The sequence below is a fragment of the Dama dama genome, chromosome 9 (genome assembly GCF_033118175.1).
Source record: "Dama dama isolate Ldn47 chromosome 9, ASM3311817v1, whole genome shotgun sequence".
Lineage (NCBI taxonomy): Eukaryota > Metazoa > Chordata > Mammalia > Artiodactyla > Cervidae > Dama > Dama dama.
In genome coordinates, this window is record NC_083689.1 from 55,497,300 (window position 1) to 55,523,943 (window position 26,644).

The 26,644-nt window shown below is 37.1% G+C and overlaps 1 protein-coding gene across 1 annotated transcript in view; it reads left to right on the forward strand.

Annotated features, from left to right (window-relative positions):
• NDFIP1 (Nedd4 family interacting protein 1) overlaps positions 1-26,267 on the forward strand; it is a 48,057-nt gene extending 21,790 nt beyond the window's left edge. The window contains exons 2-8 of the mRNA XM_061151597.1: positions 3,784-3,871; positions 8,566-8,696; positions 12,457-12,544; positions 13,490-13,614; positions 15,873-15,939; positions 19,130-19,235; positions 25,220-26,267. Of these exons, the coding sequence (XP_061007580.1) occupies positions 3,784-3,871; positions 8,566-8,696; positions 12,457-12,544; positions 13,490-13,614; positions 15,873-15,939; positions 19,130-19,233 (603 nt within the window). The 3' untranslated portion in view covers positions 19,234-19,235; positions 25,220-26,267. The remainder of the gene's footprint in view (positions 1-3,783; positions 3,872-8,565; positions 8,697-12,456; positions 12,545-13,489; positions 13,615-15,872; positions 15,940-19,129; positions 19,236-25,219) is intronic.
• The last annotated feature ends 377 nt before the right edge of the window (positions 26,268-26,644 follow it).

A 26,644-nucleotide genomic window follows, 5' to 3' on the forward strand; every position in this document is an offset into this window, starting at 1 on the left:
AGAAAAGAATCCAGAGCCCCAAAGGTATTTATTAACTGTCACAATCAGTCAACCCCCTCCCTGGCAGGAGCATAGCACAGGGGGAGGGCAGAAGTCCCACCACTTTTCAAACTTGTCTCTCCACAGCCCCTGCAGAGGAATCTGTAGCAGGTGGGCTGGAATCAGGCTTCCACTGACCCAGCTGCTAGAAGAGACTGGGCATCTTTCCAGCGACAGCCTCAAATTGACAATGACACATATTCTCTTAGAGAGCCCTGGGAGAGCGTGAGGATCCCCGAGCCCCAGGGATATGTTAGGGAGGACTGCATAGGAAAGGTTTCCAAGGACAGAAAAGGGGAACCTTAAGAACATATTATGGAACCATATAACCAGTCTCACAGCCTTATAGATAAGGCCCGCTTGAGTTGTAGTGCAGTATTTCCCAATGCCCCCACAATCCCTGTTAGTGAGTGTGTGACTTGTTTGGCTGGCAGACAAATTAATGGCAGTAGATGCCCCCAAGGTGTAAAAAGATGTACACCTAGGGATTCTGTTGTATAGCATGTTATTATTCACACTCTGATGATCACTGAATACTTCCTGAAGGTGATTGCCTCTTTCCCTCCAACATTGTAGTGTTTTATTTTAAACGCCTTTCTTGATGGAGCCTAAATTTATCACCAGCATTATAGAAAAGAAGTCAGAGTTGCAAACCCTGTATAGTGAGGTCCTGAGATCTTCCTAATACATCAGCCTCCTTAATCATAGTAGGTGTCTTTTTGTTGGTTGTTTTTTCAGCTAGAAATAATATTAGTATGATTGATTACTAATAATTACTTACTATTTATTAATTAATGATTCAAAAGTGGTGAATTTTAATGTAGTAAAAAATTTTACCTCGAGATGTTTCTTTTTTCCTCATTAAAGAGAAAATGGGGGTTTCTGAGTCAATTGGAATTTCTTTGCTCTGTTATCTGTTACCCTGATGTGGGATGATCAAATTTCACATTTCTAGGTTGCTAGGAGACAAGCAACCTATCTTGCAGATACACGTGTTAAAACTCCTTTATGCTTTATTTCTTAGAATTCTGTATTTCTTAGAATTGTCATGCTTTCTTTCTGAAATCTTAATTATGCAGAGGTAACAGGATTATTTGACCAACCTCAAGAAATAGAAAAAAAGTCAAATAAAAAATGAGAAATTAGGTTTAAATAAAGAACATGACTGGCTGTAGTAAATTAAGGCAACATTCGTAAAACTCTTTTTGCCTTTGCTTTTGCTGCTGACTTGCTGCTTTTTGCAGCTTTGTTTTTACTGGGGTTTTTTTGCACTTCCTGCAGTGCACAAGAGTGGTAAGTTGGAAGTAAATTGAGAATGCTTTGTCTGGAGATATGCAGGTGTTAAAACTGTTCAAGTGAACCTGGCCCCAGGATCTCTATTTAAATAATTTACTGATTTGGTCTCCCAGAAACATTTGAATTTACTGTAGCTATTTTGCCCAGAAGCCTTCTTCTGAAGGGCTTCCCAAGTGACTCAGTGGTAAAGAATCTTCCTGTTAATGCAGAAGATGCGGGTTTGATCCCTGGGTTGGAAGATCCCCTGGAGAAGGAAATGGCAACACACTCCAGTATTCTTGCCTGTAGAATCCCATGGACAGAGGAGCCTGGCAGGCTACAGTCCATAGGGTCACAGAAAGTCAGATACGATTGAGCAAACATACATGCACTTCTTCTTACATTACATCTTACATTACAATTACAGTTGTAATTGTAATGTAATGTAACTTACATTACAATGCAGTTATTTTGGGAATGCCTTAAGTTTAATGTTAGATAACTAGTGTTCAAAAAAATGTGCCCAGGTGGTAGATAATGATGAAAATTTGGCAGAATTCACTTGAAACAATGCTTTGCAATATTACTCTCCCAGGTAAGGCTAGTGGTAAAGAACCTGCCTGCCAACGGAGTAGACTTGGGTTTGATCCCTGAGTCAGGAAAATCCCCTGGAGGAGGAAATGACAACCCACTCCAGTATTCTTGCTTGAGAAATCATGTGGACAGAGGAGCCTGGTGGGCTACAGTCCCTGGGGTCACAAAGAGTCAGACATGACTGAAGCAACTTAAAACACACACGTGCTTTGCAGTATTGATCCGAAAGGTGGTGTTTGCTTCTAATTTTGAATAGCGTGAGAATTGAAGACAGATCTTTCAGATTTAATATCTACTTCATGTGAGGACACGTCAGCCTTTAGGTTTCAATTCAAGATAGAATTCTTTGCAGCAGTTGGTTTAGAAGGATTTGTATTTTACCTTTGACTCAGTTGGCTCTATATGTCTTTTTAAAAAAAATTAAAAAGATATGGGCCGTTTTAAAAATAATTTTATTTATTATTTTATTTTTGGCTGTACTTGGTCTTCGTTGCTGCATACTGGCTTTATTTGCAACTTGTGGGGGCTTCTTGTGGTGGTTTCTCCTGCTACAGAACACAGGCTCTGGGAGTGCAGGCTTCAGTAGTTGTGGCACACGGTCTCAGTTGTCTGCTGCATGTGGAATCTTCACAGACTAGGGATCGAACTCGTGTCCCCTGAATTGGCAGGCGGATTCCTATCCACTGTACCACCAGGGAAGTCCAGCTCTATATAGCTTGATGGTGTACATCTGGTACCCAAACCCCCAAATCAGTTACAGTGATAAATACTATGTTAGTACTTTACAGATTGACTCCCATTCTCAACCAGTTAATCTTTTTTTTAAATGTTTTTAATTTTTTCTTTAAAATTCTTTTGTAAAATACAGACACAGAAAACTGAATAAATCTGTAGCATTTACTAAACATGAATGGCATTAACATCCACAAAACCAACACCCAGATCAGGAAGCAGTCCTTCCATCACCTCTGAAGCATGTTCTCATCTGCCTACCGGTAGACTAACTCTCAGCCAGTTCATCTTTTAAATGAGCTGTATTCTGTTGTCACAGTGGAAAGTTAAATCACATGTTTTTGTTTATGAAGATGAGTTGGGTAGACTGTCTAGACTGGTAGTGGCAGAAAGACAGTTTCAGTGTCAGTTATGTAAAGTAACTGGAGCTATAGATTTGACCAGTGAGAAAGTTACTGATACAGAAGAGGAAGATGTATTGACAGAGGTTATATGTTGAATTTTATGTTTTTGTAAATATCTCAATTATTTAAGATACAATCTTTGTGCAGACTGAGTAGACCTTGGTTTTACTGTGATTTGTCTTTGTCTTAACAGATTTTTATTATTCTAACTGGAAAAATTATACAAGTGATAAATGTTCATTACAAAACATATGTATACACAAGGAAAAAAATCTCCTCTGATTGCATCTCCTAAGATAAACAGTGTAAACTGTAGATGTCTATCATAGACCTGCTTTCCATCACATAACTGTCTTTCAAAACCAAATTATGTGATTCATATGGTTTGATAAATTCTTTTTTATGTAACAGTACAACACAAATCTTTCTGTTCAAGTCATCGAATTTTCTTCATTTTCATTTTTGTTGCTACTTAGTAATCCTTTGTGAGATCAACTGTAATTTAATAAGTCCCCTATGATTGGTATTTAGGTTGTTCCTGAATAGCATTTATTTGCTACCTTATTTGCATCTTTCTGATTATTTCCTTAGGATAAATCCTGGGAGTAGATAAAAGGAGCTGCACATTTTAACACTTTTGAAACCCACTGCCAAATAGCTTTCCAGAAAAGCTATTCCAGTTTTCAGGTTTTCCTCTAATTGCCTTTATATTGCATTAAAATGTGAAATTTTTATTTAGTTGCAGAATGAAGAAGAGCCTGGAGAGCCTGAACAGGCCGCAGGGGATGCTCCTCCACCTTACAGCAGCATCTCTGCGGAGAGTGCAGGTAGGTGACAGGGTGAGATGACTGCTGAGCTCTTGAAATGGGTTAGCCAGAGACTTTTGTCTACTAAGTATTTGTTGGTGTTTGTATTTGGTTCAGCTTTCTGTAAGAAATCTTTAACATTATTTTTAGTTTGTAGCCTGAGGTGAAAAAAACTCATGTTACTGTTCTGAAAAACAGATAAAAGCCCCATTCCAGTGTGCCTTTTTTATGGAACTTAATTTCATCCCAGCGGACTCTTAATATAAGGGTAGAATTCAAAAACCAAGTGATCGCCTGTTTTTTTCTCTTGTTCTTTTTATAGTTTTCTTGTTGATTGTTCTGCCCTTTGATTCTAGTACCTGTGACCTGGAACATAATATGTTTGATTTCTTTTATAATAAATAAAAAGCTAATAAATCCTTAAATAAAAAAAGCTAGAAGTCTCCCAACTTTTTCATTTTCTTCCTCATAGTTCAGAACCTCCTTAATTAATTTTTTTTCTTTCCATCCTGTCAGATTATCTTTATAATTTTCACACATAAGTTTAGAAGAGATGGGGAAAAGAAATAAAATTGTGATAGTTTAGGACTTTTGGTAATTAAATCTTTGTGATACCAGTTCTGCTTTAATTGCTGAAAGCTGACCAGTTTTGATGGAACCTCTCCCATATTCTCTGAAACAGAACTGTGGCAGAGTGGCAAGTATGTGACTGATAGTTAGAAGTGGAGTGGTGCACACGTGTTGGTGGGGAAAAGTCAAAAACCACCTTTCTGTATATTCAGTTTACCTGTTTTAATTTGTGGTATATAAATTGTGGTAAACAAATACTGGATTTTTGTTTTGAATGTACTAAATTAGAAAAGATTGTCATTAAACTTTTCATGGAAACTTAAAATTTTATGTAAGGTGTCTATATTGATGGATCCCATTTTTAAAAAATCCTTTGAAATAGGGAAATAAAAATATTCTTGATTTCCCTCAACTTAAGGTAGTAAGGAGAGTTCCCTGGTGGCCTGCTGGTTAGGATTCCAGGTTTTCACTGCCATGGCCCAGGTTCACTCCCTGATTGAAGAACTGAGGTCTTGCAAACTGTGGTGTGGCCAAAAAAAGCTTTCCTTAAAGTGGTAGATACCAGTTTTGTTCATATATTCAGAATTACTATGGCTATGGGCAATTCAGATTATACCCATCAATTTGTAATACAATTTTTGTATGATTTAATTAAAAGTAAAATTTTAAGGAAATTATTTATGCATGTATATGTGTGCATATGTATGTAAAGTAGTTATTTTGACAGAGAAAAACAAGTTTCTTGAATTGGATTAGGTGGCAGCTTTAGTTTCAATAATACATTTTCCTAATTTTATTCTAAAAGCTTTGATATTTTATTTTTCTTGTTTAGATAGGTCTGCATTCCATCTGGAATTGTTTTTTTTCTGTATAGTATGAGGTAGTGGTCAAGATTGTTTTTCCTTACGGATATCCATTTGGTCCCACACCATTCATTGAAAAGACCATTTTTCCTCCACTGTACTGCAGTGTCACCTTTGTCATGAATCAGGTGACCATATATGTATGTGAGTATCTGTTTTCTGGATTCAGTGCTTTCTTTGGTCTGTTTATTCACCTTTGTGCCTATACTCCACTGTCTTAATTCCAGAGCTTTATAATCTTGATATCTGGTAATTAGGTCCTTTAGTCTTTTCGTTCTTCAAGATTGCTTTGATACTTCTTGGCTTTTTGTATTTTCATTTACAGTTTAGAATCAGCTTGCCAGTTTCCATAAAATGGGAAGAAATAAAAACTCTCCTGGAAGTTTAGTTGGGATTGCACTTAATCTGTTTATTAATTTGAAGATAATTAGCATCTTTATAATATCATGTCTTCCAGTCTATGTTAAATCCCTCCCATTTATTAAGATTTTCTTTAATTTCGCTGAATAATATTTTGTGAGTTTCAATATAGAGACCTTGCATCTTGTTTCTTACATATGTTTTTCTTACATCTTTTTAATTAGATTTATTCCTAGGTATTTTATTTGTTTTGATGCTGTTGTAAATGGTCCATGTATACTTTTATTTTCTGTTTGTTGTTGACATAGAAAATATAATTGATGGTTTATTTTAACTCTGTGTTCAGAGACTTTCCTAAATTCATATATTAATTCTAATAATTTGTAGATACTCTTGGATTTTCTACATATGTAATTATGTCTTCCATGATTAAGGATAGACTTAATAGACTTATTCTTTTCCAATCCTTTCGTCTTGTATTCTCTTTTCTTGCCATACTGCATCAACTAGTACTAGGTTGGTGCAAACAAAGTTTCAATTTCAGACTGTGAGTTTTAAATCATTATAACTAGGCTCAAACACATCTTTATTAATCAAAATAGAAACCGTTAAAATCAACACATTTTTGCCAAGGAGAAGTTTGTTTATTCCTGTAGCATAAAAATCCTTGCCTTGGGATTTGATGAACTCTTGGAAAGCATTTTCTGCCTCCTGCTGGTTGTGGAAGCATTTTCCCTGCAAAAAATTGTCAAGATGCTTGAAGAAGTGATAGTCGCTTGGCAAGAGGTCAGGTGAATATGACAGATGAGACAAAACTTTGTAAGCCAGCTCGTTCAGCTTTTGAAGTTTTGGTTTTGTGATGTGCAGTTGGGCATTGTTGTGAAGAAGAATTGAGCCCTTTCTGTTGACCAATGCTGGCTGCAGGCTTTGCAGTTTTTGGTGCATCTCATCCATTTGCTGAGCATACTTCTCAGATGTATTGGTTTTGCTGGAATTCAGAAAGCTATATTGGATCAGACAGGCAGCAGACACCAGACAGTAACCATGAGCTTTTTTTGGTGCAAATTTGGCCTTCGGAAGTGCTTTGGAGCTTATTCTTGGTCCAGCCACTGAGCTGGTCATTGCCGGTTGTCATATAAAGTCTACTTTTCATGGTACATCACAGTCTGATTGAGAAATGGTTTGTTGTTGTGTACAGTAAGAGAAGGCGACACTTCAAAATGACAATTTTTTGATTTGCGATCCACTCATGAGGCACTCACCAAGGTTTCTCACCTTTCTAATTTGCTTCAAGTGCTGAACAACTATAGAATGGTGGATGTTGAGTTCTTATTACAACTTCTCGTGTAGTTTTAAGAGGATCAGCTTTGATGATATACAGTCCATGGGTTTGCAAAGAATGGGACATGACTGAACGACTTTCACTTTCCAGTATCAAACGGCAAAGTCCAACCATGGAAAACTGCAATTACTTTTGCACCAACTTGATTTGTACGTCTAAGATAATGTTTGATTAGAAGTGGTAATTGTGGGCCATTTTTGTCTGATTTTCTAATCTTAGGGGAGAAAGCTTTTAATAACTTAGCATTAATTATGATATTTACTCTAGATTTTTCATAGAGATTTGTGAAAAGATTAAAGAATCAGATTTAGGTATTTTTAAAATCCTTCTGCCCATGTGAAAACAATAAATTTTTATCTTTTTTTGTTAATGAGGTGAATTCTATTGATTGATAATTTCAGTAATATACTACAGTAAAATTGGAAGTTAATTATAGTTAAGCAAGGTGGAGAAAAAAATGTTAATCTTGACGCATAGGAGTTTTTTCAGAATTCTTAAGTTTTTAAAAAAATTGTGTAGAAAATTTAATCCATTTGTAAATAGATCTGTTCTAATAATACATATTGAATCTATTATAATAGAAATCAGTGAGAATGAAGATGTAAATTTAAAAAGAGGGGATGCTAGATTCCACTCAATGACTCTAACTGAACCTGTGATTACCTTAAGCGTGTCATAGGAAACAATACATGGTAAAAATAATGTGAAAGAATCAAAGTGCAAAAATCTATGAAATATTAATTTTAACCTTTTTTTCAAGTTAATTTTGATGTTATAAGTGGGAGGAAACCATGGTACAGATTTCCAAACACACAGGTGAATTATTTTTAGCTTAAACTTTACCTTATGCTATTATTAATATTCCATGCTTTTGTGAACACACCACATGCATGCTGAGTTGCTTCAGTCATATCCAACTCTTTTGGACCCCATGGACTGTAGCCCAACAGGCTCCTCTGTCCATGGGATTCTCCAGGCAAGAATACTGGAGTGGGTTGCTGTGCCCTCCTCCAGGAGATCTTCCCCACCCAGGGATAGGACCCGTGTCTCTTATGTTTCCTGCATTCACAGACAAGCTCTTTTACCACTAATGCCACCTGAGAAGCCACCACATAGTGAGCCAGAAAAAGTGTTCAAAAGCGTTTGGCAGGGAAAGGAAAGTGAATCTGGAATTGAAATAATCGAAAAGCCAATAAGTTTAAAAATCATTCCCAATCCCATGTTCAGCATCTTTTGATTCAGTTATTCTACATGTTATGTTTGAGGAGGGCTTCCCTGGTGGGTCAGTGGTAAAGAACCCACTTGCCAGTTCTGAAGATGTGGGTTTGATCCCTGGGTCAGGAAGATACCCTGGAGAAAGAAATGGTAACCCACTCCAGTATTCTTGCATGGGAAATCCCATGGACAGAGGGGCCTAGTGGGCTACAGTCCATGGAGTCACAAAGAGTCGGACTTAGCAACTAAAACAACAGCAAAATTTTAGAGGAATGGTTGGTTTTTGTTTGCCAGAGTTAGCAGAAATCCTTTTTCCTTATTTCAGCTAATCACTGGATAAGTGTGACTTCCTTTTTATTTTGCAGCATATTTTGACTACAAAGATGAGTCTGGGTTTCCAAAGCCCCCATCTTACAATGTGGCTACCACACTGCCCAGTTATGATGAAGCTGAGAGAACCAAAGCTGAAGCTACTATCCCTTTGGTTCCTGGAAGAGTAAGTCCAACTTATACCTTGTTATTTGGTACTAGTTTATGGGAATTAAGTTCTTTGCATTATCAACTTTGTGATATTACTTAGATTAAATTGATTAGTAAAAGTACAACTAATCTTTAAAATCTGATACATTTTTCTTTTGGGATAATAGACTCTTATCTTTTCCTGAAGATAATGGAGGTAAACAGTATAAAAGAGCAGAAAAATCACTAGTCAAACCAGTTCATTTTTCCTGTATCTCTACTACTACCCTCACTTTCTCAAGTCTCCTTTCATGGCTGAAACATCTTGGAGCAGAGCTGATATAGGAATATACCAATTTTGCCTTGATCCTGTCTACTTAATATTTCGGTGTTAAGTAGATAGCTGCTTAGGAATTTGTGGAGAGAATAAATATGTGCAGCTTCATAACATTAAACTCAGAGGGGGCTCTAACAATCATCTGGTTGAACCCTATGCCACCAGCAGTCCAGATCATGCCATCTGTGGAGGCATAATGATTTCAGATTCCATCTGGCCTGATGTTACTTCTTGAAAGGGGAGGTGGGATGTAATGAAAGCCAGTGGAGAATTTTGGGCACTCGTGATTCATGATGTCAGACCCATAAGTGATACAATTGTGGTTTCACATGTATTCATTCAGGTTGAAGCTGGTGCAAGTGGGACCGTGGGTCTGATACTGGGGGAAAGGAGAGCAGGACTCAGTCCCTGGAAATGGGACAGTCAGGGCTCCAGACCCTAGGCCTAGCAGGAAGCTAGAGTAAAAGATAAGAATAAGAACATAAGTTCAGTCTGGGCAGTGCAATGACTCAAGGCCTAGAGGTTCAGGCCTTAGGATGATAGACTGCAGATCACATCTTCCATGACGGGTAGCACTCCTAAAACCACTGCTTGGCAGAAGTTACAGTTCATAAGCATAGTCTAAGCTGATTCTGCATGGTGACATGCATTCACTTCTTACAGGTGCAAGGAAGAGCCCTCATGGAGCTCAATTGTCTAAACAGAAAACAGTGTTTTTATAGTTAACATGTATTAGAAGCAAACAACATGGTTGACACTGTGTTTTGTGCTTACATATATAATACATATTATTTTCAGTCCTCACAATAACCTTGCAAGGTAGAAATTATATTATCTTCATTTTACAGATGCAAAAATTGAGACCCAAAGAGATTAAAAATTTCCCAAAGTCATATAGCTAATTAAAGTAGCATAGGTGAGTCAAGCCCAGACATTTTAGACTCCAAAGTCCTTGTATCTACTCTCTAGACCTTGAATTATGGTAACTGTCCCATAGAAATAGACCAGGAGATTAATGCTGCTTAATCACAGAACTCTGTTTTATTTCACAAATATATGCATTTAAGAACTTCTTAAGGGGTTCTATTATTCGACAAATATGTATGGAACACTTTTATATACAATTTGCTATGTATTTTGCAGTGGATAGATAGAAGGCTTTGTATAAGGCAATGCTCCTGCCATACAAGAGCTTAAAGTCCAACTAGGGAAAAGGCCCACAAAGACCTGTATCTTAAGGGGCAGCACAAGAGCAGTGAGCATTAAGAATTGTGACTTTAATCTTGCGATCATGGGGAAGATGGGATTTGAAGTGGGCCCTGAGTTTTGATGGAGAAGAACATTCCAGAGGGGAAAGCTCAGAAAGCAGATGTGATTCAGCCAGGTACAGGTCACTTTCTGTGGTTGTAGTGATTGGTGTTGGTTCAGCAAAGAGTTTGGCCAGAACTGTAGGTCGTAGAATCTTCCGAATGCTAGGCTGAGACATTTAGACTTTACATGTAGATCTCACAGAATCCTTCAAAGTTTTTAAGCGAGGGTATGATAAGACAAGTGTGGTGTTTTAGAAACAGTAACCTGGTGACAATTTAAGGAGGAATTCTGGGACTAGAGATACCAAGATAGAAAGAATGGTTAGAAGACATTTATAGTCTTACTAGGCATTACTTCCATGTATTTTGGTAGTTTATTTTGAATAGTTATGCACAAAACAGTTCCTCTCTTTTTATTTTATTTATCTTTATTTTTGGCTGTGCTTGGTCCTCGTTGCTGTGCTGGCTTGTCTCTGGTTGTCGTGAGCGGGGGCTGCTCTCTGTAGCAGTGCACAGGCTTCTCATTGCAGTGGCTTCTCTCGTTGCAGAGCATGGGCTCCAGAACACATGGGCTTTGATAGTTGTGGCACGTGAGCTCAGGAGTTGCAGCACCTGGACTCTAGAGCATAGACTCAATAGTTCGGGCACATGGGCTTAGTTGCTCTGCAGCATGTGGGATCTTCCCAGATCAGGACCGGAACCCATGTCCCCTGCATTGGCAGGCAGATTCTTTACCACTGATCACCAGGGACTCCCACAAAACAGTTACTTTCGAATTTGGCAAAGCCTGTTCTTCCTGCTAATATGAATTCAGAATACTAGGTATTTCTTATTTTAAAAAATATGAGAGAACCCATTCTTGTATAAATTTCAAACATTAGAGGAAAGATGGTAAATTAGATGAAGCTGCTACTTCCACTTCTTTGTTTCCCATTCTTCAGGGGCATAAGTTAACAGTTTATTAGGAATGTCCCCATCCCTTTTCTGTGTAGGGCAACTTTTGGTTCTCCCTAAAATTTTCTTTATTTGTTTATTTATTTTTCATTTGAGGAACCCTCATTGGATTGTGTATAAATCTACCACTTTAAGTGTGTATTCATTTTTTTTTTCCAATATTTCAACACATACCTACAATTAGTTGAAAAGGTAGGGGACTTTCCTGGTGATCCAGTGGCTAAAAATCCATGTCCCAGTGCAGGGTACACAGGTTCAATCCCTGGTCTGGGAAGATCCTATATGGAGCAGGCAAACTAAGACTGAGCCACCACAGTTGCTGAAGCCCGCACACACTGAAGTCCGTGCTCAAGAGAAGCAACAAGAGAAGTCACTGCAGTGAGAAGCACATGCATCTCAATGAACAGTAGCCCTTGCTTGCCACAACTAGAGAAAAGCACGTATGTAACATCGAAGGCCAAGCACAGCCATAAATAAATAAGTTTTAAAAATTAAAGAAAAAGGTAGGCTACATATGTTGGTGTCAGTGTTGGTCAAGATCATGTTCCTTCTAGACTTGCAATTCTGTTTTCTGGTTAGGATGGAAAGGATTCTCTCTGCCAATAAGATTGGAAGTGAGGTTGTTTCAGACCTGTATACCGATATAAATAAACAGTTCCAGAGTTGAGCATGGGCAGCACTGTTAGACTCTTCATATATGTTCACAGTATCTTCTTCCACCTGCCCCCACTAAGTCATTCTCATAAAACTCTTGAGCTAATCAATGGTATCTTCTAAATAGGCCCAGGATTACTAATATTCTGGGCTAAACAGGCCCTGTATTACTGATATGCTAGCATTTAAGTCAAATGTGTAAGAGAATTTTCTCCTTTTTCTTTATATTTCTTTATGTTTATATATATATGTATATATATAAGGAAGAGTGAATAGTTCTTTGTGAACTTTATAATTTTTGAAATACATTGTTAACTTGGGTTAGAAAGTGAAAAATTCCTTTCATTTCAGAAAAAATTTTATCTTAGAAGACCAATGAAAAATTTAATGTATACTAAACGTTAATGCTCTTAGTTTTTAAATTGAGCCAAAGCAGTACATTTTCTCATTGGAAGTCACTTTTGTCCCTTTCTCAGTTTTTCTTGATGTCTTTCCTTGTCTTGAAGTAATTTATTGTGAACTTACCTTTTCTTTTCATTTAGGATGAGGAGTTTGCAGGTCGGGAGGAGTTTGATGATCCTGATCAGATGAGGATAGGAAACGATGGGATTTTCATGTTAACTTTCTTCAGTAAGTGTATACACACAGTAGAGCCCCTCCCCCCAAACCAGAGTGCTTTAGATTCTGAGTGAATATGATGAAATTAAAAGAACTAATTGAGCTAATATTTTAATAATTTTATGTATTTGATGCTTTTTACTGACACGTTCAAAGCACAGTACACTTTAGTCTTAATTTCCTGTCTCTATCTTCAATTTCCGTGAGTATCTATGGAAAATATAATTAAAGCAGTTATGGGGGATGCTACATTTTTGCTTGAGCTGAGCTTCATTTTTCTGATCTTCAGAACCCCTTAAGCATTCCTCCTACTCATTCTTGACCTATAAAATAGGAAGTAAATGCCTTTGTCTGATGAATTCTGTTTTGCATGCTTCTATTTTCCAACACATCAAAGTCAGCCTAATTTTTCCCACTTGATGTTATTTTGCATTTAACTTTCCATATGCCTGACTTGGGACTGAGCAACTATTTCTTTTATTTGCTGTATTAAAAAGATATGAAGGAAGTGCAGTGTTTTTAGAGATAATGCATTGTGTAAGCTGTCAAAGTTTACAGAAGCAAGAGGATGAATGACTTGAATCAGATTATTTAGGGGCACTAATTTAATGTTCAAATAATGTTTAATTACTCAGGTACAACATATACAGTAAAGGGTGCAAGTCATAAGTATGCAGTTTGGTGATATTAAGTTATTTCTTAAAGTGTATAGCACTAGATGTAATAATAAAACACTTGATATTTAGAAACTGTGCTTTCTTGTTTACTTTTGGGAGGAAGACAGAGGATGGCAATTTTGGGGAAGTGAGGTAACAGTTGTGGAGGGTGGGCTCAGCTCATTTATCCTTGGGAAAGCCATTTAAACAGAAGTAAATGCAGAGTGCACCCTTAGAACTCTTGCTCCTTGGATAACAGGACATATCTGACCTGCCTCTTTTCTTCTCTCGGCTTTTACAGTGGCATTCCTCTTTAACTGGATTGGGTTCTTCCTGTCTTTTTGCCTGACCACTTCAGCTGCAGGAAGGTATGGGGCCATTTCAGGATTTGGTCTCTCTCTAATTAAGTGGATCCTGATTGTGAGGGTAAGTTGTACACCAGCAGTGATAGTCTCTGGAGAAGAATGAGTGGAATAATTTTGAATATTTAACTTTTTTTCATTTGTTTTTTTGGAATTATCTCAACATTTAAAATGATTTTTTTTTTGTTTGTCTTTGTTCTGGTTTCATAAAATTGAACCTAGATCAGGTGTAGCTGGTTCATCCACACAAGTTTTGTAGTCAAGTCTACAAAATACCAGTGGCCCTAGGACATCTATCCTTGTTCAGCTGCTTTCTCTGTTTTTAATGTTTATAATGTGATAATACATGTATTTGTTCTGAAATTAGTTGTTTTTATAATAAGAGTCTATTAACTTTCTGGTATCCATCAAAAGCAGACATTCCTCTCATTAATGCAACTGAAGTTTTAGTCCTTCTCCTCTCTTCCCCTCTCTTCTTTTCTTCCCCCTTCCTCTCTCTCAACCTCCTTCCCTTCCAAGTTTGGTTGTAAGTAGCATCATTGGTTATGCCAGGATGTTTGGAGAGCCAGAACTATTCAACAAGCCCTACTCCATTAGGGGCCCTTATCTCTAAAGTAAATAAGAAAGAGATCTTAAGTGATGTAGGAGTTACCAGTTAGTTAGAATTGCATGAAGTAATTTAAAGTTGTAATAGATCTAGTCTCTTAAAGTGTCCTCTGATTTCAGATAAGTTTACTGCCATTGTTAACTTTATAATATAAAACCAAGGTGTTTATCATAAATTGGCATTATTAACTAATGGGTGTTGACTGAGCCATGAAGTTTTTCAAAGTTATTTATTCTAAGGCAGTTAGCATTTTTAGAATTCCAAGTTCCTTTGAGAATCTGATAAAAATTATGGGCTTTTCTCCTAGACAACTAACATATATTCTCCTAAAACATGGTCTTTAGGTTACGAACTCAAGCTATAAAGAAGTTTTTCATTCCTTCTCTAAATCTTATTAATCAAGAAATAAAACTATTTTAATGCTCAAACTGTGCTAAACTCTAGACTGTGTTAACGTCTTCAACGGAAGCAAGATCAAAGTAGTTACCAATCTTTTTATTTTTACTAAATTTTTAAAAGAATTAATCAGCTGTTATCAATTAGGATGGTCTTTTGAGTAACAGAATATGTAGCTCAAAAATGGCTTAGAAAACGTTGGGGAAATTTTATTTTCCATGAAAATAAGTCCTGACATGGAGGTCAGTTAAATGTTTCACTGACATCATCAAGGACAGTTGACAGGTGGCTCAACATGTTGGTATAGCTGCTCTTCCCTTAGGGTTAAGATAGCCATGGCAGTTTCAGGCATCGCATCAGAAACACAACAGTGCTCAGCAGAAGAAAGGAAACTATTTCCTCTCCCTTTCTTTTTAAGAGCTAAGAATATTTCCTAGCAGCCCTTAGTTCCCACTGGCCACAATGGTATCATGTGCTATATAGTCCCTGGCAAAGGAATGGGATTATCATCATGTACATGGTAAAGCTTCCAAGGTCAAGGCATGGCTGAAAGGGCAGGAACAAAATCAGGGACCGTTAGAAAGGAGGCCAAATATAGTTGAGTTTGGCACTGCGTAAGCAAAATAAAAGTATCATCAAGACATATTTCTGGGGCTTCCCTGGTGGCTCACTGATAAAGAATCTGTGTGCCAATGCAGAAGACACAGGTTTGATCCCTGATCCAGGAAGATCCCACATGCCACAGAGCAACTAAGTCCATGTGCTGCAACTAATGAGCCTATGCTCTAGAGCCAGGGAGACTTAACTCCTGAGCCCACAGGCCACCAGCTACTGAAGCCTGCGTGCTCTCGAGCCTGTGCTTCGCAACAAGAGAAGCCACAACGGTGAGAAGCCTGTGCACCGAAACTGGAGAGCAGCCCCAGCTCTCACAACTACAGAAAAGCCTGCATGGCAACGAAGACCCAGCAAGGCCAAAAATAAATAAAATTTCTTTTAAAAAAAGACATATTTCTAAAAGGGGAAAAATATATTTTAAAAAACAGGTTTGAGCACTTCCAAAACAAGGAGTATGTAAAGCTGAAAGCTATCATATTTCAGGATTGCTTTTCTATGAAAGGAAGTATATTAGCAAATACCGTAATCATTTCAAATCTGTACTGTATAAAATACTTTGACTAAATTTTGAGAAATTTTTGTAAGCACTAAATGAGCAACAGCTTTTGTGTACAAGATAAGATCTTGTGTTTTATAAACCCTTAAGCTGAAATGTGAAATAATACCTGCAGAGGTTCTCTAAAGTATTTTGCTTTATTTTTCAGTTTTCCACTTACTTCCCTGGATATTTTGATGGTCAGTACTGGCTCTGGTGGGTGTTCCTGGTTCTAGGTAAGTGCTTTTAAAACAGACAAAGGAGAGAAAAGATGATGTTAAATTTTAGAAGTAAAATTACTTTTAGTAAAGCTTCATCTCTCTTTCTATACAGTAATATATTAGCGATAATAAGTATACTTTTTAAAATATGTCAAAGATTAGGCTGTTATCACCATCAGAGTAGCATACATATTCATAGAATGTCTCTTAGTGGTGGTAAATTTTTCCTAACCCGTCCATACACACTTCTCACATTTTCCGTGTTGCCAGAGGGGCACACCAATAAGATGACTTTTTATAGTCCTGAGGTTTTTTTTCCCCCTTGTGAGTTATTGCCACAAAGGGTTCACAAGCTCAACCCCAAACTGCTTATAGGTATACTGTAACCTACTGAACTACTCATGAGTGTATGTGGCCTATCTTCAGTTGGATATATCAGTAGAAAACAGAAAATATATTGTCTTGCATAACTTCTGGAAGAACCACCATTGGCTGTCCAGAATTCTTTAGTTTGCTCTTGATGAGAAGAAGATTTTTTTTTTAAGGTTGTTTTTTTTTAAAACATACCAGCCATTTCAGGTAGTTGGTCTTAAGATTATACTTATTAGTGTAACTTTTTATTGTAAAATCTTTTCTTCCAAGACATCTTAAAGAAATGAGCAGTGTTGCTTCCTCATTCTTCGTAGAGAAAATTTGTATGATATAATAGCAGACCATCATCATTGCTGTCATTTCTACAAGACAATAGAAGGGGCATCTTGCGGCTGTTAAAGGTGGTATAATTGTCTCACTCTGCTTCTGTGGCATCATTTTCTCCTTTCCTAACATTTCTTCTGTCTCAGGCCTTTTTGTTATCTCCTCAATTTGGATCTTTGGTTCCCAGGGTTGCTAATGGGTCTGGCTAGCACAGTGTAGAGCCCATGACCAAAAGCTGCTTAATATATTCAGGGCCTACCTGCTTTGCCTTGGGTAACAGAGTCATGCACTGATGACTCTAAATTTTACTTAGAAAATACAAGTCATTCATGATGCCATCCCCTACCTCCCCAGTAGCATCATTTTATTCTACTCTTGGTCACAGCTTTCCAAGGAAAGATACATAGTGATTTTTACCCCTTCTCTTGATTACTGAGAACCTTAATAATTAAAAAAAAACAACCTACAGGAGAGTTACTTTAGAGAAGTAGTTCCTTGACTTGCTATTCTCCAGACTGTATCTTTAAGAGAAAGTCTGACTCCTCATCTTCTCCCAAGCTTAAAGTCCAAGCAAATCCTGAATAAGCCAAAGAGGAGCCATTAAGCATAATTTTAGGTTGATTGTTGACAACATAGATAATTTAAAGAAATCTAATAGGCTGATTTCCTTCCTCTATTAAAGTTTCATGGGAGATGAGTTTATAATATTTTATAATTGATCATTCTTGCTGTCTTACTGCTTAGTGGTAAGCAGAAAATGGTGAGACTTCAGATGTACTTAGTACATTTGGATCCAATGTTTGAGTCATCTTTGGCACTCCTTGCAGAGAGAATCTTTTGTTGTTGTTGTTGTTACTGTTTTTTTATTTATTTAGTTTTTAAGCGGGGGATGGTTTCCTGCAAAGACCAGGTCTATACAAAGTTCTTGAGCTGGCAGCTCATAAGCTACATCTAGCCTGTAGTTGTGGCTTGTATGTTCCATAGTTATTTTCAGAAGTTATTTTTTTTAGTTGTCATCATTAAATGGGCTTCCCTGATGGCACAAGTGGTAAAAAACCTGCCTGTTAATGCAGAAGACATAAGAGATGTGGGTTCGATCCCTGGGTCAGGAAAATCTCCTGGAGGAGGGCATGGCAACCCACTCTAGTGTTCTTGCCTAGAGAATCCCATGGATAGAGGAGCCTGATGGGCTACAGTACACAGGGTCACAGAGTTAGGCATCACTGAAGCGATTTAACCCACATACTTAGCGCACACACGTCATATAAAAGCCAAGAACTTTCACATAAAATATCTGATTTTTTTTTAACCTTTTTAAAATTGAAATATCTAGCAAAGCTGACCTATATTCCCATATGGCACCCATCCTGTGACTGGAGTTAGGTTGTATTGTCGCTGATTTTGGTGCCAAACAAGGTAGTTTTCACTGTGCTCAGTGCTGATGACTCTTGGTTGCTGCCTGATATCATTTCTTTCTTTTTTTCTGATATCATTTCTGACTGAGTGCAAGGCATCTTCCATTGCATGAGTATATTTTAAAATGTATCCAAAAGAAAGTTATTGCTCAGAGCCGGTGAGATGGGAGGAGGGTAGGAAATGGGGAATGGCTACTTAATGGGTACAGATAGTTTTAGGGATGATAAAGAATTCTGAAATTGGATTATAGTTTTAACTACTAAAAGCCAGTGAATTGTACACATTAAATGGGTAAGCTTTGTGATATGTAAATTATATCTCCATAAAGCCGTTTGAAAAAATGTGTGTAAGACCAGGGGCCATCTCTGGAGGAGGAGGGCCAGGAATGTATGAGCTACCACTGGAGGGAGCTCATCATCTTCCCTGCTGATTCCTAAGTTAAGAATAGAGAAATAGAATTTAGAGTTGAGACAGAATTCTTGTAAAGGTAAGGGCAGCCTGACATCTAGTGGACAGCATTGTGTACTGTTGACAGAAAAAAAAGAAGCCATAACAAGAAGGGATGACATTTTTTTATTTGAGAAAAACACTGTTTATAACCTCTCTGTTTTTACTGTTAATTATCTTGGAATACTTTTTGGAACTCAGAAAGTAAGTTTTGGAATCCCTGGCTGTCCAGTGGTTAGGACTCCACGCTTTCACTGCTTTGGGCATAGGTTTGGTCCCTGGTTGAGGAACTAAGATCCTGGGGTGGGTAAGGAGAATAGGTTTTGATAATGCTTCTCAATGAGGCTTCCAAAAGTAAATGATGTAAATGTTTGGCCCCATCTTGTCTTTTGTTTTCTTTTAGACTAGTTAGATTCTGAATGTGCAAAAGAGACTTTTTTTTGGCTCTTGAGATTATATGTTCTCACTGAGAAATGGAAAATTTGGTGTAAAATCAAATCCTTTGAAAATTTTAGAGGAAATTATGTTTTGATAGCTTTTCTGATAACAGAAAAATGAAGTTTTTGGTATCAGGAGGGGTATTTCTGGGGATTGGGGTTAATGTGTGAATTCTAAACTCATTCTTGACTTTTCTTTTTTAAATTAGGCTTTCTCCTGTTTCTCAGAGGATTTATCAATTATGCAAAAGTTCGGAAGATGCCAGAAAATTTCTCAAATCTCCCCAGGACCAGAGTTCTCTTTATTTATTAAAGGTATTAAAGAATAAAACTTTATTCCAGTCCCAATGTAATCGTGTGATGCATGGGTAGATTACTGTTCACATTTAGAGTAGAATATACAACCTGTGGTAGGGGATATAAAGGCAGTAAGGAAGCCATAGTCCTTTCCTTTTAGTTTCTAGTTTAGTAAGGAGTGTTTCTATGAAAAAACTTTCTTAAAAGGCAAGTTAGAAAAACTACCAGAGGAGACAACATTATCTCATGTTTGGACAATGCAGAAGAGAGTTGACTAGGACTCAGGGTCCTTAATCTTTGAATCATGAATCCTGAAGCCACTGCTTAGGTTGTACTAGTTCCAGAGGTAAGTAGTGAGAAGGAACCTTTCAGGCCTAATCATCAAGCTCTGTTTTGTGGGGCCCCTAAACCCAGAGCTGGGAGAGTCCACAGTACTTGAGGAACTCCTTATGGCTACTGACAAGCCTACCAAGGATTCCATCTCCTAAAATCAATGAGGGACTTTCCTGGGCTTTTTCTTCATGTTCACAGCCTGATGTTACCATTCTGGTGGGAGGGTCAAACCCAAGGAAAGGAAGGGGAGAAAAGGGCATTTTCTCCTGCCTAGAACAGAAGGACTAAGCCTTGCCAAGGCTGTTTGGTTCCCCCATGGATTTCCCCAGAGGCTGACTCCATCTTGCATCACCAGCTGCAAAAAGGAGGAGACAGGGAATCTTGGGAAAGAGTACACCAGAGAGAAGTCTCTGGTAACAAAATCTGATGGGCCTTCTTGGAACTGATTCTTTGTTCCTTAAGACTGTTAAGGACAGGTAGAGCCAGGCTAGTTGAAGACATCGGGCAAGGATTTGTGAAGGTTGTAACAGTTGAGATAAACTTTGAGATAAACCTAGAAAGTGTAATATGGAAAATGATAGTGGAAAATGTTGGGTGGGGAAGCCTTTTAGAGTCACCTGAGGCAGTATTGAATAGGAAGAGAGGTAGAGAAGTATGCAGCTGGCTCAAAGGAAGCATCTTGTAACATAAAGGAGTGTTGAGAATTAAGGCTGGAAAGTCAAGCTGAGAGCATTCTCAAATATCTTGAACACTAAACCCATTTGCAGTGGAACCTTCGAACTCACAGAGCAGCCGTTTAAACCCAGTCACGTATTGGCTCAACACAAGGCTGATTCCATGTGAGCCTGTATTTGCTGTTGGGTTATTTCATAGTTTTTGTAAGTAATCATATGCTAAGAGTGGAGTTTTTGGTTTTGAAGATTTGTTGTGGTCTTAGGGTACAGAGTAGCATTGTCAGTTTTGAAGATTTCACGGTAGTCTCAGAATATGTGCTTCTAGAAAAGAAAATATCTATCATATTTAATTTGCCAGATTGTGAGAGGGTGTTGAAAGTCTTTAAGCAACAGAATAATACTATAACTTCTTAAGTGAAATAAAAATGTTTTCAAGCATGGCATAATAGTAATAACTAATATTTGTCAACTTTTCAATATGTCAGATACTGAAATAAGCATTATACATGTACTTGTACATATACGTGTACAATGTGCTTGTATAAGCAACAAAAGGTTATTAGTGACAGATAAGTTCAGATACATGCATGGTAGAGTATATTCATAAAGCATTCTTAAAAAGTTAAAGCATGTAAAGAACCTAGGTTCTTTTGGTTAAAGTCAGTTTCTTCAAAAGAGTGTGTACTTTTATTTGAGAGACAGTTTTAGTCTTTATATTTATGACTGTTTTGTTTTTTTTTTCCCCAAGAAAAGGAATGTTTTATTACATGTTTAAAATGTCCTGAGACATGGTGTGTCCTGAATTTGAATTGGGTTACATAGTCTGGGTGCAGATGGACATTGACACACTCGCCTGTGCCCTAACCCCTGTGATGTATCTGTTACATCCTGACTTTAAGAAGCTTGTCAGATGTTTTGTGTGGTTTTAGTAGTTTTATGTAGTTACCATTGTCATCTTTTTTCTCCTTCTGTATGTCTGATTATAATTTATAGTTACTTCTGATCCTTTGCTTTAACTCTTACCTACCGTAGGTTCAAAGTTAAGTCTTTGGGGGTAGTCACAGTTCTCCTGATGATGAGCTTCTGAACCCCCCTCCACATTTCCCCTCATCCATTGGTGCCCACAGTACCCTGAGAGGACAGATCCCTCCCTCCCTCTCTGCCTTCCTTCCTTCACAGATTCTGTAGATCTGGTGTATTGGTGGCTTTGAATTTCTAAATGAATGAGGCCACACCTCTGTCTGGTCACTTCATTCTTCTGGTCAAAGGCAACTTCTGGCTTCATTAGGGGATGCATACATTCTTTATCTTGCATCTAGTACAGGACAGGTTGATGTGACAATGGAAGTGGAGAGAAAGCCTGAACTTTGCAGTTTTCCTGTATTGTTAGGGACTTTGAGGATTTTTTTTGTAAAATTTGTTGTTATTGTTTTGACTTCCTAAAATTTCTGAAATGTTTTATGGATATATTCTAAATGTAAAACAATGCCTATTTAGAGTTATGATTTGAAGTAGGCAGCCCTTAGTTAAGCAGTAATGCTGTTGGAGCTGTGAAGGGGTATTATAGATCTGGTATTCTCTGTGTTTTGGAGTCAGAAGCATTACAACACTTTAGGAGTTGTCAGAAACTTAGAAGTGTTTCAGTGGAGGGCATAATGGGGTTTCATTGCTTTCCTGTCTGACTTTGATATCCTAGTTGATTTGAAATCATCCCTCACATGCCTAGAGGACTCAGAGCTCTAAATTAGGGGTTTAGAGACTTAGAGCAGCATTTAGAATTTTAATGACTTTCTTACTAATTTTCAGCATCCTCAGAAGGAATCCACAAAGCTATAATACCCCATGGGACTGAATTTCCTTTATTCATTGACACAGGTAGGAACTGTCCATCCAGAACCAGAAATAGAATGTTTTCTTTCTCTAGTTCATAGGAAATTTAGTTTAGTGTGAAGATGTGGTAGAAAACCATCATGTAAGATATGAAGATTTTCTTTCACTGAGACCTCTTACTTTCTTTACTGGAGGTATCACTGGTTAAAAGCTAGCTGTGGGCTTAGTTTTGCCAGAAAGCCACAGATAGGAAATTGCTAAAATAACTTTGCTGTAGAGAAAAATAACTCAATTCCCATGCTAAGGTCTGGCATTGTACTAGAAAAATGTATGAGGATAGTGACTTTTCTAGTTAGACTGCCCAAAATATAGTGTACACACACACACAAGGCTGCCCAAAATATGGGATACACACACACAAACCTTGAAATACCCTCAAAAGATCTTCTTTCTTACCAGCCATAATAGGTATTATAAAAGCTGAACACTAAAGCTCATATACTATTATCACAGGGTAGCTCTCGGGTTCCCTTCTGGAGCTCATTTAAGCTTATAAAGGAAATCTGGTTTCCTGCCTCACAGCAAGAAAAGCCAAAAGACACTGCTAGAGCTAGGCACAGTGGCATCAAGAAGTGTGTGACTATGAGGAAGCAGGAAAAACAATATGTTCCTTCTATGTTGTATGAAAAGAAACAGATACCTTTTAGAAACATCTTTATCTGAAATGGTCAAAAATATAAAGTGTCCATACTTTATCTTATTTACCAATTAACTGGAAAATAAATTTCATCAAGTCCTACTTCCTTTGATGCTGCCAGATAATTGAGGAGTTAGCTATACATAGTAACTATAAGGTGGTAACACAGTTAACCTGATTCTAACTCTACTCCAAAAGTACTTGTATATGCAAAGTATAATGGATCTTAAACTTGATACCTTAACTACTTCTGAAATAGGAGAGGAAGAAAGTTTATAAGCCCTGACAGCATTAATGAGATGGGGCCCTTCATAATTAGATAGTGATTGCTGTGATATGGTGAGTTATACATTCTAGGCATCAGATATCTTCTTACCTTTTTTGCATATGATGATAAATGTTTTCATTTTCTTTTTTTCTATAATCTTCCCCCTCCTCCTTAATACATCTTTATTTCCAGTTCACCTCAAGTTAGTTTGACTTATTTGGGCTGTGTTGTAAAGTACCAGTACAGTAGAAAATATTTCCCGTGGAATTTTTGCTTAAAAAAAAATCACACAGGGTCCAAGAAGAAATCGCGTAGGCTGCTGTATTCCCTTGTTTCTGAAGTGATCTGATCTAAAGTTTAGTGGTGATATTCACAGTCCCTAAAACCTGTCTGTTTGCCAGTTTACATTCCATCATTGTTTTTGTAGCAACCTGTGAGTAAATTGATCTCAACAGGCCTCTGAGTTGTAGAGAGCAGTGAATACCTCTATAGCAGTCTTTTTCATTTGGAGTTTGTATGGTGAATGAGATCACCGATTAATAAGACCTATCTAGGACCTTTTAATGGATTTTTTTTAATACTGGAGAATAGTTGATTTACAATGTTGTGTTATTTTCAGGTGTACTACAAAGCGATTCAGTTACACATACACATATATCTATTATTTTTCAGATTCTTTTCCCATATAGGATATTACAGAATGTTGAATAGTATTCCTTCTGCTCTACAGTAGGTAGGACCTCTTAATGGATTTTTTAGTGTCTTTTGGGTGGCTCTGACTTTGAGGGATCTGCTAAAACTAACTTATCTCCATGCACATAGTGTGAACTAAGTGACCTGGTAGTTATCTGGACTGTATCTCATATTCTTGCAAAACTCTAGTGTTTTTACCTAATAGTACTTATTATATCAGTTTTTATTTATTAATGGTAACTGATAAAACTGAATTTACTTAGACTTATAATGAGTCTAACTAGCCTCATTGCAGAAATCTATTTGTCATCTGCCTACCAGACAGATTTTATTTTTGGTTCAACTTGGCTTCAGGAATCCTTATATTCCTGTGTCTTTGTCCTTGCACATTCTGAAATCTCCCTAAAGAAGAGTTGCTCTTACATCAGTATCATTGGTTTGCTTCAGATCAAAACACCAACTGAATTTGGAGTTTGGGAAAATATTAATGTTCAAAAAGAATATGTTGATTTCTTCCAGACTTATAGCTTCTCTGCATCTTGTCAACTTTTTAAAGATGTATGCAGTAGTCTAATCAGTCTATAAAAGGGCTGCTTGTGGCTTTTACAGTAATTTTGAAAGATGGAAGGGCCTAGGTATCAGCCCATCCAACTTTCACTTGGTGTAGGGTACCACAACATAGTTTCTCAATAAGCTTTTGTTAAGTGTTAATATATTTCTTTAGAGTATTTTTTTGGCACTAATACAGGGAGTTATTTGTATTTTTTCCATAAGAACCAAACCAGTTTATATGCCAATACAAAAATTCATCAAAGTGTTACATGAAAATTGCATTTATAATAAATGGACATCATTTTGAGAGTATTTATTTGAGTCATGTAAATTGCTTTATAAAATTGGGGCTGCATACACTTTTTTTTGTCTACCAGAGATACCTCCCCCAAAATACAGTACCTTTTTCCCCCTAATTATTGGGAAGAAGTACCTGTGGTTCCTGTGAGTTTACATCTGCTTTCTAACTTTGCTGTGCTCCAAGGATAGCATGACATCACTGGCATCCTTATTGGAAATCTTTCATGTGAGATCTGGCAGAACTGGCAGGGTAAACAGCTTCAAGTGTGTTTGGAAAATTGCCTACGCATTTGGATTCTGCTGTCTCTTTGTCCCCAAGTTTTAGTCATTGCCGTTGGTGTTAAGTGTGGGATGAAGTGCTCCTTGAATTCTGTTCTTGTGTTAGGTTGAGAGAGAGAGAAAACGATCCCTGACCTCATGGGATTTAGAGAAAGCATTTAAGTCTTTCCTAGTTCTGGAGACCTTGATAACTTTAAGAACCAAAAATGTAATGTTTATTGAATACTATGATGTCAGTGTATAGTAATCTTAAAGCTATGTTAAAATGTACTTCTTATGTCTCCAAACATCCTGCCTTCTTTTGTGACTACATCCTTCTTTTAGCCAAAATAACAACCTAACCAGAGTTCCAATATTCAATATCCTTCTCTGGCAGATGTTTTCTGGCGAAGGCCTTCCTGCATTTATGAATTCTCTCCCAAGAAGCAAGAGAACACCTGCAGGAAGTGAATCAAGATGTGGAACACAGAGGAATCATCATCTGCTTTAAAAAATAAAGTACTGTTGACAAAGATCATTTCTCTCTATTTGTTCCTAGGTGTAAAATTTTAATAGTTAATGCAAAATTCTGTAATCATTGAATCATTAGTGGTTAATGTTTGAAAAAGCTCTCGCAGTCAAGTCTGTGATGTATTAATAATGCCTTATCTATTGTTTGTAGTCATTTTAAATAGCATGAGCCTTGTCCCTGTAGTCAGTAGGGGGCAATCTTGCTTTTATTCATCCTCCATCTCAAAATGAATTTGGAATTAAATATTTTAGTGTAAGATATGTATAATGCTGGCCATTTAAAAAAGGGGTTTTCTCAAAAGTTAAAAAACTTTTGTTATGACTGCATTTCTGCACATAATCCATTTTGCTGTTAAAATTAATCTAGAAATTTATTTAATTGTACTGTGAAAACCTGGAAGCAAAATCATAGTGCAAAATACATTTAAAGTGTGGTCAAGAATATGTTCTTAATTGGTAAAAAAATAAGTGTTAATTTCTTATAGTCTGTATTCTAATTTTGCAGTACCTTATTCTGTGTTGTGTACCTAAGGGATTGTAAAGGTGTTGTCACTGTATAAAATAGAAAGGACAAGGACAAATGCAGCATAATTACTAATAAATTGCAATTCTCGACACTTTCTATATGATTGGAATCCCTGCCCCCTTTTTTCTTTTTCTTTTGTCTCCTGATGATTAGGCCAGGGGCTAGAGTAGAGAGGGGATTAGGTACTAGGAGCAAAGAAAGAATTAGCTTGGAACTTTTGAGATGATCCCTAACATACTGTACTACTTGCTTTTACAATGTGTTAGCAGAGACCAATGTGTTATAAATGTAGAGTGATGTGCTTTCTGCCAAGTGATAATTCACCCTGGTTTGCTATGTTAAAGCTGTAAATACAACAGAACATTAATAAACGTCTCTTGTGTAGCAACTTTTGCTGTGGATTACTGTTTAATTTCTTGGTTTGCACTTATTAATTGCCAAGGCAGTTTTTTCTAATCTTCATTCATATAGATACATACACATTCATTCAGTAAACACAAAAACTGGTCTTGGGCCAGTTTTTTTCTTTTTTAGCACGGGAAGTTTCTTTCATATCATATTCAGTATATTCCTTAAAATGTATTAGTTCTTCAAAAGACGATGGGCTAAAATAAGGGAGGAGTTGTAGAGATTGTAAGTCATTCTGGAATTCCAATTATGCTTCATTTTTAGACATAATCTTAGATAATTTATTTCCAATGTTTTCTGCATGTTCCCTGCATTTGCCCTTTTTCTCAGTTGAACACAGTCAACTGGTTTAAGTCC